The 15,855-nt window shown below is 25.7% G+C and overlaps 1 protein-coding gene across 1 annotated transcript; it reads left to right on the top strand.

Annotated features, from left to right (window-relative positions):
• Nucleotides 1–3,294: 3,294 nt before the first annotated feature.
• On the top strand, nucleotides 3,295–5,648 carry LOC130664590 (charged multivesicular body protein 6). Its single transcript, XM_057464572.1, has 4 exons — nucleotides 3,295–3,483; nucleotides 3,592–3,701; nucleotides 5,025–5,431; nucleotides 5,507–5,648. Exons 1-4 carry the CDS (start codon nucleotides 3,418–3,420, stop codon nucleotides 5,545–5,547), a joined length of 624 nt encoding a protein of 207 aa, XP_057320555.1. The 5' UTR covers nucleotides 3,295–3,417; the 3' UTR covers nucleotides 5,548–5,648.
• Nucleotides 5,649–15,855: the final 10,207 nt, after the last annotated feature.

Raw genomic sequence — 15,855 nt, 5'->3', positions numbered from 1 at the left:
GATGGCGCTACTGCGTGTTGCTGGATTCAACGTTCAAATTTTTGCTAAAGTGGAGGGTGAGAGAATGAATCGCAAAGTCGATTGCTTTGTATCAACTAGCGGTCCAATAGCAGCAGTCAGTATCATCAACAACGGTAGTAGTAGTCCAGATCCTTCTTTACGTTTAAATTGAAACAGTATTGCGGTTAATTCGCGGAATTATTCATAAAATTAATTGCTCATAGTCATTGTTTAATTAAAATGTGCAGTGTTTGTAAAATTTAAATTGTGCGAGGTGTCTATGGTGTCGTTAAGTGTCGAGTGTTCAGTGCTAGTGTAAAGTGTTGCGAATTGCTGATGCTGATAACTTCCAAGTTCCTGAGCAAAATCATCTGGCATCGTCTGGTGGGAAATAGCAGTTGTGACGTTTTTTTAGCTGCAATGCACTTGGAGCAAATTAAATTAAATCTCCAAGTGTATTAGGACACCCTTCTGCATATTATTTCCCCACCAAGGTTTGTTCAAACACTCAAGTGTTTTTTTTTTAATTTTTTAAATATTTTTCTATCATATTCTGCCGCCATTTTATTTTGACATACGATTTTAAGTTTTCTCCAATTTCTAATAATTTATTTTTAAAATATTCAAATTTCCCACGGAAGTAATAAGAATAATTAATAAAGGTGCATTCCAAAATGCGCTACTCTACAGCTGCTCGCAACGCATTTCGAAATTCATCCATAGGGATTTTATAAATTTTGTAAATAAAGAATTTGTCAAAAATTTTTCCGAAGCTTATCAAATTTAATCCTACGTATTTTTATTAATGGGTCAAATTAATGAAAAAAAAATTATTTGCTTATTTAAAATTAAAATTAAAAGTGGCTCCGAACACACTACAAGTGCGCATGAGCAACCAGTTTTATCGCGGTGCCATGAGTGTGAATGTAGCAGACATCAGACAATCGAAAAGTTCAACAATCGATATTTCTGCGAAAAAACGATTTAAAAAATTTTAAGACTCGGGAATGTATTCGTTTTCAAATTATCTTTACACGGATTTTATTCTTTTTTTCTTACTTTCTTTTTTGGAGCTATAATTTTTAAAATAAAACTTTAATGAACATTTTCAGAAATATATATCAATAAAAAAATATCAAATTAACCCATTTACATTCTTTTTAAACGAACTACAGATGACTTTTTTTTTTTTTTCAATAAAATTTATAGAATTTATATTAAGCTGTATCTATTTAAATAATGACTAAAATGAAAAAAAAAAAAAATTCATCTCTTCATTTCATCAAAATCTACAGATGAATTTTTTTAAATTATTTTTAAAATTTTTATTTCATAAGTTATTAATTTTTTTCTCATCCGACAAATTTTTATAATGACATATAGCTACGAAAAATGTGGTTTTATCGATAAAAAATAAAGGAAACATGTTTAATTTTAAAAAAACTACAAATGAATTTTCATATTTTTTTTAAATATAGATATATATATTTATATAAATTAAAAAAACTATATTTTTTATATATTAAATTCTTTAAAAGCCATTTAACCATCACAAATAACAAGTTAAATTATTTATAATCTTATTTTAAGCTAAAGACCATTTTTTGGACCCTTTTAGAACATTTTTTTAAAAAATATTATACAATATTCTGATTCAATTAAGAAATTAATAATTATATACATATATACATTAGGGTGAGCCAAAAAAACCAACCTATCGAATTTATGTCTTAAAAAGGAACTATATATCGAGAAAAAATTCTCCCATTGGGCAAAATTTTTAGCTCAATTTTAAAAGGTGTCGGTAGCTATTTGAAATTTCCCATTTAAAAACATGCAAAAAAAATTTTTTTGATTAAAAATATTATAACTTTTGAACCGTGTGAGATAAAAATTCGGCTCTAGAATATTCTTGTATGGCATTAAATTTCTTTAAAAAAAAGTCTTAGAAGTCGAATTTGTAAACTTGATATTTCGTATACTAACAGGCCATCAACGTCTAGAGTAAACAGAATCATACAAATTTAAGGTATTTGGATTTTCCAAATACTTTTCTTTTATTGTGATCGATAACAAAATATTATTTGTTACAACGTGGATATTGTTGGTGATTTCATTGCACTACATGTTGAACAAATTTTCTCGTAGTATTGATATTTTTAATAATAAAGCCTTAAATTTGTATGATTCTGTTTACTCTAGACTTTGATAGCCTGTTAGTATACGAAATATCAAGTTTACAAATTCGACTTCTAAGACTTTTTTTTAAAGAAATTTAATGCCATACAAGAATATTCTAGAGCCGAATTTTTATCTCACACGGTTCAAAAGTTATAATATTTTTAATCAAAAAAATTTTTTTTGCATGTTTTTAAATGGGAAATTTCAAATAGCTACCGACACCTTTTAAAATTGAGCTAAAAATTTTGCCCAATGGGAGAATTTTTTCTCGATATATAGTTCCTTTTTAAGACATAAATTCGATAGGTTGGTTTTTTTGGCTCACCCTAATGTATATATGTATATAATTATTAATTTCTTAATTGAATCAGAATATTGTATAATATTTTTTAAAAAAATGTTCTAAAAGGGTCCAAAAAATGGTCTTTAGCTTAAAATAAGATTATAAATAATTTAACTTGTTATTTGTGATGGTTAAATGGCTTTTAAAGAATTTAATATATAAAAAATATAGTTTTTTTAATTTATATAAATATATATATCTATATTTAAAAAAAATATGAAAATTCATTTGTAGTTTTTTTAAAATTAAACATGTTTCCTTTATTTTTTATCGATAAAACCACATTTTTCGTAGCTATATGTCATTATAAAAATTTGTCGGATGAGAAAAAAATTAATAACTTATGAAATAAAAATTTTAAAAATAATTTAAAAAAATTCATCTGTAGATTTTGATGAAATGAAGAGATGAATTTTTTTTTTTTTTCATTTTAGTCATTATTTAAATAGATACAGCTTAATATAAATTCTATAAATTTTATTGAAAAAAAAAAAAAAGTCATCTGTAGTTCGTTTAAAAAGAATGTAAATGGGTTAATTTGATATTTTTTTATTGATATATATTTCTGAAAATGTTCATTAAAGTTTTATTTTAAAAATTATAGCTCCAAAAAAGAAAGTAAGAAAAAAAGAATAAAATCCGTGTAAAGATAATTTGAAAACGAATACATTTCCGAGTCTTAAAATTTTTTAAATCGTTTTTTCGCAGAAATATCGATTGTTGAACTTTTCGATTGTCTGATGTCTGCTACATTCACACTCATGCGGTGCCATATTTCGAACACGACCATCAGCTTTATTATTATTTTGACGTGACAAGCACAGATTTTATTTTAATTTAGTAGTAAATAGATATATATTTTATTAATTTAAAAAAAGTTCAAATAAAAAACCATGGGATTATTTTTTTCTAAAAAGAAACCAGTGAGTCGTGTCACTGAACAAGACAAAGCTGTCCTGGTAATTATTATTATTTACAATAAAATATTTATAACCTAAATAACTGAAACGTTGAATGAAAATTATAATTTTAATTGTCACCGATTAATAAATAAATTATTTTTATAGCAACTGAAACAGGCGAGAGATAAAATAAAACATTATCAGAAAAGAATTGAACAGAATATTGAAAAAGATCGTGAGCTCGCTAAAAAATTAATTCAAAGTGGACGTAAAGAGTAAGTTGTATTGTTTATAATTATTTTAAGTATATTCTCAGTGCCCCCCCCCCCCTCACTTTTTGAATTTGAATTTTGAATTATAAAATTGACATGAAGATTTTACTGAAATTTATTTGACAAATTTCATTCAACTCCCAATTGATATCAACTGTAAGTAATTTTTTAAAAATTCTATATCAGCGAAATCGTCTTTTTTTAATTAATTGACAAAATTTTTATACACTTATGACAGTTGAAAGTCATTGAAAATTTTGAAAAAGTGGAGGCATGGTGGCCACATTTCTGGTAAACCTTAAAAACCTGAAAATTTCAGGGAATTATAAATATGCGGAAAAAATCAGGAAAAGTCAGGGAATTTCGTCACAAAGCTGGAAAAATTTTTACTTTCTTTTCTTTTGACTGAAAAAATCCGATAAATTTTTTTCCTGTCAAAACTGTTCAAAAAGTCACGCGGCGCGAATGCGATTCTAATATCATCTTGAAAAAAAATTAGTAGAAATTGATTCCAATAGCGAAAAAATGAAGCAGTTTGAATTAAAAAGGCTGTTAGAAAAAAAATGTCTTAGTAGAAACCAATCGTCAGAATCTTCAAGCCATTAACATGCATATTCACGAGTTAAAAAACCAAAAACATTAAAAGTATACATAAGTATTGAACTAATAAGTTTCACTATATTTATTATTCGCGTACTTGATTAATATTTTATTAATATTCTATAAAACGTTCTTATTTATGAAATTTATTATAGTGAAAATGGAAAATTTATTTATATTTTATTATAGCGTAAGTTATATAAAAACAAAGATTTAAAATAAAAAATAAAAAATAATTCATTTAATAAATAAAAAAACCTGAACATTGACAAATAATAAAATAAACTTTCATTTAACGACAACGATTGATTATTTATTGAACTGACTTATACCATTTTATTTTGAATTAAATAAATATTTCCAATGATTTAATATTCCATGAGTGTGAATGTAGCAGACATTAGACGAATTTCCAACTATAAATAAATTTAGTAAATAATTAAAAAAATAATATTTCGAAAAAATGCACTTATTAATTTTAAAATTTTTTAAATGCGCATTTTTTTTTAATTTAATTTTATTAATTATTTACTATATTTATTAATAATTTTAAATTTGTCTGATGTCTGCTACATTCAGACTCATTAATATTCCTACATATGGTCAGGGAATTTTTTAATTATTTGACTGGAATACTTGGAAAAGTCCGGAAATTTAAGTTTCAAAAATCTGTAGTCACCGTGTCTTGATAAATAACTTTTTTAATAATAATTATTATTATTATAGACGAGCGCTATCACTTCTGCGTAAGAAAAAATTCCAAGAACAAGTTTTGTCAAACACTGACAGCCAGTTAGAGAATTTAGAGCGAATGGTCCATGATCTTGAGTTCGCTCAAGTTGAAGCCAAGGTTCTCGATGGGCTTAAAATCGGTAACACAGCATTGAAAAAGCTGCATGAGATCCTTTCGATTGACGAAATTGAAAAAGTTATGGACGAGACACGTGACGGTGTAGAAAAACAACGTGAGCTGGATGACTTACTCATGGGACAACTTACTGATGAGGATGAAGGTCAAGTCGAAGCTGAACTTGACGCTCTTATTGCTGACGAAGTCAAAGAATCGGTACCGGAAGTTCCTCAGGATGTTTCGTTGCCAGATGTGCCGGAGGATCAACTTGAAAAACCAAAAGGTTCCTATAGATTTTTATATTTTTTTAAGGAGTTTTTATTTTTTAATTCATTTTTTATTTTTATTTTTTATTTAGAACGGAAAAAAGACCGCGAGCCTGTCGCTTTAGAAGCGTAAGTAATTTAAATATAATTAAACATCAAGGAGCAGCAATTAATAATTAACGTCTTTTTGCAACATGTGTAAATAATGTACAGTTATATATACATATATATATATCGTTATATAAAACAGAAAAAAGTAATTGATAAATCTATTGACTTTAAAAATAAACTGATTTCTTTTTTTTAATAACCAAAGAAGTTTAAAAGTATAATTATAATTTTATATATGTAAATATATAAAATAATTAACGCATAATTATTTATGATATTTTAATTGTTCAGTTTTTAAAAATGTAATTTTTTTAATATCACTGTGATAAATAATCAGACTTGCATTTATTTAACGTCTTATTTTTTTTTTTTTACAAAACACTTCCTTAGGCGAAATTAAAGTAATTGATATTTGTCCTCCAGAAAAAAGGAAATGACCCCAGCCCGGTTTTTGACCCTTTGAAAATTGAAATTTTATAAAACAATTTTTTGAATTGGATGTAAAGAATTACTAAATTTATCATAATGATTCATAATTAATTAAGTACAATGTGTCTTATATTAAATTTGTTTAGTCTTTAATTAGTACACAATGAGAAATTTATGGTAACAATTACAATTTATTATGGGAATGGTTCCTATAACGCATGGTAAATGGTTTTTTTGAAATGTCGATTGTAGGAACGGAACCCATACATATTATGGGTATAATTCCAATATGATATCGGAATAGTTCCTATGGAATTATGGTGGTCGTTACTGTGTCACTGTGGTAATTATTTCTGTAATAGTATGGTAATCATTCCCATAATATTATATTAATCATTACTATAATATTATGGCAATCGTTATCGTATATTGTGGTAATAATTTCCACAATGTATGGTAATGTCTCCCATAATATTATGGTAATGGTTACCATATATTATGGTAATAATTCCAACAATACATGGTAATAATTACAATAATATATGGTAATGGCTATCATGCTATTACAGTAATAATTACTATAATCTATGGTAATGGCTTCCTTAGTATTATAGTAATTATGACCATAATTTATTGTAACCATTACCATAATATTATAGTAATTATTACCATAATGTATTGTAACCATTACCGTAATATTATTGTAACTATTACCATAATATTATAGTGATTATTACCACGATATATGGTAATGGTTACTATAATACTATGGTAACTTTTACCATAATATTATAGTTACCACTACCATAATATTATAGTAATTATTACCATAATGTATTGTAACCATTACCGTAATATTATTGTAACTATTACCATAATATTATAGTGATTATTACCACGATATATGGTAATGGTTACCATAATACTATGGTAACCTTTACCATAATATTATAGTTACCACTAACATAATATTATAGTAATTATTACCATAATGTATCGTAACCATTACCATAAAATATGATAACCATTACCATAAAGTATGGTAACCATTACCATAATCTTATGGTCATAATTCCCATACATTATGGTAATGATTACCATAATATATGGTAAAGTTTACCATAGTATCACAGAAACGATTACCATAATATTAGGAGAATATTTCACATATATTATGGGAATGGTTACCATAATATATGTGAAATATTTCCATATGCACTTAGGAACCGTTACAATTTGGTTATAGGATTTATTCTTATTTGCTTATGGAAACTATTCCTATGAGTCTGGTAATCATTACCATAATTCTATTATCATGCGATATGGGAACTGTTACCATAATTATTTGAATTGACTATGGAAACAGTTCCTATAGTTATGGGAACCGTTCCCAGAATGTATGGGCCTATATCCCGTAATTCCAAGTAATTATTACCATACCGGTATAGGATGATTTTTATAAACATATTAGAAACGGTTACTATAAATTTATCTTCGTGTAGCTCGTAATTAAATCAAAAAATTTTTTTATTTAATATTTGAATTTATGAAACTCATCGAGCGGATTGTCTGATGCAAATGAGTGTGACCGTGAAAGAGATTTATGGAGATTGATAAACGCGAATGTTGAGAGTGATCAGTTAAGTAGCTTATGTGTTAAAAAAATTAAATTTTCAATTCACAAGAATAAATTTTACTTTTGATAACTTGCAAATAAGTGATTACATTTAAAATTCAATTAGACTTAAATCTTGATGACTAATCCGTTGGCTTAAAAAAACTTATTTTCTAAACGAGTCCAATAAATTTAAAATAATATTCATTTAAAAGATGGAGGTGCGTAAATTTTTACTACAACCAATTATATTTTCCCTTCAATGTTCAACAAAACTTTCGCAGTGACATTTATACTCTATTTCATTTCATTCAAAGTTCAATTACGTCACCTAGTAAAGAAATAATTTTTTTTTTAAACTCTCAGGTACCAAAAAAGAAATAAATGAAATTTTACCATAAATTTTTTTTTTATTCTTCCGATTCAAAGTAAAAAAAAATTAATTTTTTTTCAAAAACCGGTAATTTTTAAAATAAGAAATTGTGATATTATTTATTTAAAAAAAAAATAAATAAATAAAAAGTTTATTATTTTCCACACAATTGACGCATTGATAAAAAAAAATATTTTCACTAAATTACATGAAAATAACAAATCCGATATGTAAATAAAACAAGACCATTGATTAGACAAAAATAAATTTCCTTCACTGAAATTATTTAAATAAATTTACTTAAAAAAATATACGATATATTTAATCAAGTCTAATTAAAAGAATAAATTTATCATGCTGATATTTATTCCGTTGACTATATATATACCTACATATATATATTTATATTGCTAAATAAATTTGCACAGTTATTTAAATAATTCTTTTTAAAAAAAATTATTTCCACGAACGAAATTTTATTTATTTTTAAAATAAAAAAAAAAAATTTCAAATATTTTACTATCATTCGACAATAAATATAAACAAGTGTTTTATTTTACAAAACTGATGACAATCCAAGCAAAAATTACTAAATTATTTTTTTTTAAATTTCCCGCGAATTCAAACTAAACTGTTTTCTACTTTTAGATTTTTTTTCTTTTATTAAAATAAAAATAAAAATGACCTTACCCAGTATTTAGTTAACGTAATGTTAACATTTAATTTAAGAGCCATCTTATATACACACAAATATTTAAAATTAACATTCGTTTATTTAAGTTGGGTACAGAATCCTATCTAAGCTATCGAATAAAATCTAAAAATGATTACAGCGCAAATAATATTTATTTATCAACAATATAATCTCAGACGGCGCCAATCACTTATTAGTATCATTATTATTATTATATATTTATTACACCTGTTGGAGTAGTTTGTTGTCAACATTAAATATTTACTACATTTTACCCTCGTTCCGAAAAAGTTTTCATTAAAAACCAAAGAATTTCCATAAGAATTAAACAACGTTCATAAAAATTTTCTAAATTTAATTTTTGAACTTTTTCGAAACCAGGGTAAAAAGTTAAAATCCATTTAGAAAAATATGTTTTAAAAATGTTCTTTTTTTACTCAAATTTTGCTCATATAAAATTCTAGATAAACGTTTTATATTTTAAGATAAAAATTTCAAAAGTTCCACTCGAAGTTCTAATCTTTTAAATTTAAATTAATAAAGAAAAAAAAAATTGCAGTGGAAATGAAAATAAATCGGCTTTATAATTTTTTGAATCAATGAAACTTCTATGCTATTTAAATAAAAATCAAATAATTCGTGTGACAGGAATAGAATGTATAAAATTTTTTAAATGTCAGCAGCAAATTACCTGCAGTTCATTTAAAAAAATTTGAATAACGGGTAGAAAATTAAAATATAAATGAAGAAGCAATGAAGAGAGCAATTAAAAATACAAAAAAGAGAATCAATTTTACGGATGCAAGTTATTCATTAGAGCATCGTGTATTAAGCGGAAAATCGGTCATTGATCTTTTCTCAGTCTCGACGTGGAATCATCGACGATCGCAGTTTAACTTTTTACTACCGTAGTATAAATTAAAGGACAAGTTTTTAACAATTTTTAATTTATTAATTCAAATTTTCTAATGCCTTTTAATTGTAGACTGGTTTAATATATTTTATTTAAATTATTGCAATAATATAATAACTATAAATAAATAAATAATGAGACTGATGTGTTATTTATGCGGTGAGATAGCGCAATTTGTGGGCGATCGAGGACATCATTTCAAAATAATAAAACCTTTGATGATTGAATGACTATTTAACCCAAGGTAATAAATTGAATATTTTATGTTTAGTTTTTTTTTATAAAAGTTTAAAGTTTTAAAAAAAAGTATCAAAGCTTTTGTTCTTTCAATTTTTTTAGATTATTGATAACAATGTTTATAAAATAATTGAATTATCAGTTAATTTTAACGGCGGATTGAAAAACATCGGGGGAATCCCCTGATTTATTAATAAAATAAAAATGACAACTAGTGGCTTAAACTTTTTTTTCGTGGTTTAAAAATAGTTTAGATAAATTTTTTTTATCATCAATTTCACATAATAAATAATTTAAGGAAAAAATAATATAGTTATTTATTGATGTAAGATAGCCGGTAGTGTGAAAGGTCTTTATAAAGTTTACAAAATAAATTTTCGACTGTAAACAGTTTAAATTGCACTGTAAAAAATTTACGGAATAAACCCGGATTTAGATAAAATCCGAATTCACTCCCGATTTTTTACAGTGTTACATACTTTAGTAATATGATCACTGCAACAAAACACGGAAAAAAATTTTTTGTGACCACAAGATAAGATAACTTACGGTAACAAAATTCTGCCTTAATATACGGATAACGACGCATTAGTTGGGATTAAAATGTTTTTGTAATGCTAGAAAATTCTTCGTTGGGCCAAGCAATGATTTGTAACTGTAACAAAACTGTCGTGTTCCAATTAAAAAACTGATTTGTTAAAGTAACAGAATGAATTTGTAGCATTAACGAAAATTTTTGTAATCATAGGCTAAGATTACTTACGGTAGCAAATGCCGGCTTTAAAATACGACGATATTATTATAATAAACATCATGTGTTCTCATAACAAATCGACTTCTCAATTACGACACAAATTCATTTGTTACCGTAAGCTAATCATGTTTGTCATTATAACAAAATCTTTCATTATCCCGTCTTTTGTTATCAGAACGAAATTCGTTTTTTCCGTGAATAGTATACAATTCAATGCATAGGGCTAGATTACTATCCGCCTTGACTTATTGCTGGGCTATCGCATTGATGTTCGCAACAGTGTTTTACCTCCGGCTGTACTAGTAGAGCGATAGTCTAGCGTAGAGTACCTCAGCTTTGCTGATGAGTCCGTTGACGTACTCGAGACGAAGTTATCACCTCCGATGATACTTATGATACTTAACACGCATGACTTAAATCATGATAGCTGGCTTTAGTATTAATTAATATGGAAGCCGGGTCAGCTCACTTTCAAATTGTAAGAAAATGTCTCTATCTCGCGTCCACTTTCAACATATGCATTTTGAATTTGTGGAAAAATGGAACCCTCGCGACCACTTTCAACTTGTGCACCTCCACAAATTCAAAGTGCACATGTTGAAAGTGGACGTGAGATAGAGCCATTCTCTTAAAATTTGAAAGTGAGCTGACCCGGCTTCCATAAATTAATTTTTCATGTTGACAATTTAAAACTTTAAGGAGGGTTTATAAATTTTTGTCCAAGATTTTCTTTCAAACAAACCTCTAAACGCAAAATTAAGAACGAAGCTCGATGTATTGCTCTATAATCTAGCAATCTACGTTTTCATTTTTAAAAAATTTTCATTTGTTTAAGAGAAAAACGTGGAAAAATTTTCCATTTATTGCGCAAATGTAACAAGGATACTACCGTTCGCCGACTTGAGTGTGATAGAGAAAAAAGTTCAGACCTTACCTAATTCGGTATACCGAAAAAATATCTAAAACATTCCTGGTTTTTGAGTATGATTTGGGTATGTTTTCAGTATAATTCTAAAAGTATACTCAAATTATACAGAAAATTAAAAAAAAAATATCCAAAACATGAGAAGATTTGAGTATAATCTGGGTATGAATTGGGTATAATTCTTAAAACATACCGAGATTTTTATCAATTTCTACTGTACCGGAAATCAACAAAATAAACTTAAATTTTCGGTATAAACAATTTCGCTAGGGGACTCCTTTTAAATAGAATAAAAATCAAAGAAAAAAAAATGAGATAAAAATATGAGGAAAATGCATTAATTCAGTTGTTAAATAATATTTACTTTATACGCAGTGCACTTTGTTATTTAATAACGCAAAAACTATCATCAATCTGTCGACACGTACTCGTTAATAGAATTTATCTAATAACTGCATGTACACTACTGGATAATTGCTTATTAAAAACAGATAGAGCTCGACTTGTGCGAGCATACCACAAAATTGCATTAAACTTTTTTACATAATTTTATCTTGATGTTATTTATAAAAAAAATTAATTAAATTTTTTTTTAATTGAATAGAGTAGAGGTTCCGTTTTTGGCCAGTTTTGGACACTTGAAAAATTTGAATAGAATAATTTGTAAAAGACGTAACAGCATAATTAATTTTTTAAACATTTTTCATTTCATACTACAAAATTTCTCTTGTATCAGGAAACCCATTTTTTATGTGCATATAATTATATTATTATTTTATTGATGATTTTGATAATATGAACTATGACTTAATACCTATCTAATTGTATATCATTATTATAAGTAATTAATTTTTGAGAAAAAAATGACATTTGTCGAGTACGAAGTATTTTTTATGCAATTTATTTTACTATAGGGTAGAGGTACCGCTTTTGGCCACTTTAGGGCCAGTTTTGGACACTTGAAAAATTTAAATAAAATATCTTGTAAAAAGCGCAATGTCATAATTAATTTTAAAAATGTGTACACTTGGGTGTTTCAGAAAAAACAAATTTTTTTTTGGTATCCAAAAATTGAAAGTATACCTAAAAATAAAAATTTTGGTGCCAATCCGAGCTCTTAATAATAATATTAAGGTTTGCCTCAATCCATTTTTCTATTTTCCATTTAATTAACATAGGAAAAATTTTTTTTTTTTTTTAGAATTTTCTAGCTTACAGACCACTCAACGGATTTTTATGCGCAATAAAACTTTGTGTAGGAAATTAAACGCTCTACAAAAAAAGTCTCTTATCATTTTTTGATAAATCCCACTGTTCAAAAGTTATTTAAGCTTCAAGTCAAATTTATAGTAAATTTTGAGATCTTTTCACTTTCTGGCGAAAATATTAGTCTTATTACAAAATGTCAAAGAAACTTTTTGTAGGTAATTTTATTCCTTACAAATTATTACGAATAAAATTTTTCGAAATTCCGCATTGTTTTCAATTTATTTTCATTTCAATGTCAAGCTCTTAAAATTAATCAGAAATCTATTTTTTTAAGAACTTGACATTGAAATGGAAATAACTTGAAAACAACGCAGAATTTCGAAAAACTTTATTTGCAATAATTTGTAAGGAATATAATTATCTACAAAAAAGTTCCTGTGATATTTTTTGATAAGACTGATAGTTTCGCCGGAAAAGTAAAAAAATCTCAAAATTTACTATAAATTTGATTTGAAGCTTCAATAACTTTTGAACCGTGGGATTTATCGAAAAATGATGAGACTTTTTTTGTAGAGCGTTCAATTTCCTACAAAAAAATTTATTGTGCATAAAAATCCGTTGATTGGCTTATGAGCTTGAAAATTCTAAAAAAAAAAATTTTTTTCCCGTGTTATTTAAATGGAAAATAGAAAAATGGATTGAGGCAAACCTTAATATCATTATTAAGAGCTCGGAATGGTACCAAAATTTTTATTTTTAGTTATACTTTCAATTTTTGGATACCATAAAAAAAAAAAATTGTTTTTTTTTTTTAAACACCCTAGTGTACACAGATACTTATATCTTCTATTAAAATGAAAATTTCATTTTATACTTTTCCATTAATGAAAATAAAGTATTAAAGGTCCAAAAATAGAGCAGTGGCCACAAATGGTACCTCTACCTTTTATGTCAAATTTCATTTACATTTTTTTTGTATAAAATGTATTCTAAAATCTTATCTGCTGATAAAAAAATTATTAGGCTCGAATTTAAAATATATGATGATTTTATAATTTTATTTATTTTCGATATTTATCTCTAATCTTTGATTGGTATTTTATATCAATTGTTCTCAGTTTATCAATAAGTAAATAAATAAATAAAAAAAATGATAATCTGATAAATATATAACACAATAAGATACATCACTAAATAATTATAAAATTTTCAATAAAACGTTATCAGCTAGTTTTAAAAATAACGTTTTTAAGTTAAAAAGTAATTAATATAAAAATTATCAAGTTTACAAGTAGATAAGGACAATTGAAATGAAAAATAAAAAATATTTTTTTACGACCAATAACAGTAAGACTAACTATGAAACAAACGTTTTTTATAAACAATATTTTGTTGAATAACATTTTTTTTTTTGCTCATATCCTCGTAGTTTTTATTCAATAGAATTAATTTAAATTAATTAAGTAACATATGTAGGAGTATAATATATTTATTTATTTAAAAATAAGTAGTAATTGTCAATCTGTCAAATAGAATCACCGTCATTACTTCCTTGTAATCAAAAACTCGACAACCTTCAACTTAATATATAATATCGAGGAGAAAGGAATATATACTAACCTGTTCGTCATATTATTTTTATTTTATTCATTTCGATTTACAGAGAATTTTTAAATTATACATTAAAAAATTTTATCATTGCAATGATATCATTTTTTTTTTTTTTAACAATTAAATTGACTACGGAATTAAAATTTTTTTCTGTGAATCATAACACTGCTGACGTATTTTGATAATAAGTTTAATAATCTATTGCAATTCCCAGAGATACTTAATCAGCAGTCGCGGTAATTTTTATCCGTTTCTTAATAATTTAATTGTAAAGACAACAGTAATTTATCTGGTCTTCAAGTGAAGAAAAAGTTTTATAATAAACAATTTATTAAATCGCAAAAACTTTTTTTTTTAATACTTAGTTATTATTATAAGATAGACGTATATACTTTTGATAATAAACATGTACGTGACAAGTGGCTCGTTCATTAGCTTCTTGTAGCAAAACAATTATGGATTAAGTACTTGAGACTTACAGTTGATTAAATAAACGATTATTCTGTTAAAATAGCGTTAAATTCTTAAGTCATTTACTTTAATCATCAAATCTTAGTTATGTTTTTTTACCGAAAATTTTACTACAGGTTTTTTAAAAATTATTCTTATTTTATTAATTATAATAATTATGTGTATACAATTATTTTAAATATTTTATTGTGGAAATAAAAATTCAAATTTATTATACGAAAAAATTATCAAGGAAATTTAAAGAGTAATCAAAATTATTTAGACAAATATGACGTACAAATTCAATGGCAGTGAGTTTTTTTTTAGATTTAAAAAAAAATTTTTTCTTACAAATAAATCATCGAAAATTTTCAAGCCTTAACTTTTTTTGCATTCAAATTACGACCAACTTTCCATTATCTTTTTTTGAAAAATACAATTTTTTGTCAAAGTATTTTTTTAAATAAAAAAAAAAATTTACGAAATTTAATTTGATCTCAAATTTTCGAATTTTATCTTTTAGATCGAAATTATGGAAAAAACTTCATCTTTTTTTGAAGAAAATTCAATTTTCGATCAAAAATTTGCTTTCGAAATTCTCAAAAATTTTTTAATTTTATTTAAATAGAATACAAAAATTTTTTATACATCTAATTTATAGGACACTCTAATGACGTATCTTCTAATATTTATGTGACGTATTTTCTAACATTTATATGACGTATTTTCTAATAATAGTTCCAGCAATTGATCTCATATTCATCACTAGTTAGCATCAACTATACTACAAAAGTCCCCTAAATTTTTGGGCCCTACGACTTTGACTTGAATGTGACGTCAGCATAAGTCTGTACCAAAACAAGTCATTTCTCCCACCGAAACCAACAGAATTCAGGAACATTCTAAAGATTCTTAAAGAATCGACGCACCATGACGTCTTAAAAGTACGTCATCTATTTATCTCCCTCTTTTTTTATCAGCTATCATTAATTAAACTGGCTTAGTACACAATTACTCACCAAGTTTAGTACTATTTGCATTGATTAGTCACATAGCACTCTCTACTCACAAGTCAAAAAAAGTACGTCAATTTAAAAATATTTTATCAATACCACTCTTA

The sequence above is a fragment of the Microplitis mediator genome, chromosome 3 (assembly GCF_029852145.1).
Source record: "Microplitis mediator isolate UGA2020A chromosome 3, iyMicMedi2.1, whole genome shotgun sequence".
In the NCBI taxonomy this organism is placed as follows: Eukaryota; Metazoa; Arthropoda; class Insecta; order Hymenoptera; family Braconidae; genus Microplitis; species Microplitis mediator.
Note: the sequence above shows the minus strand (reverse complement) of the source record. Positions and strands in the feature narration are given on the sequence as shown.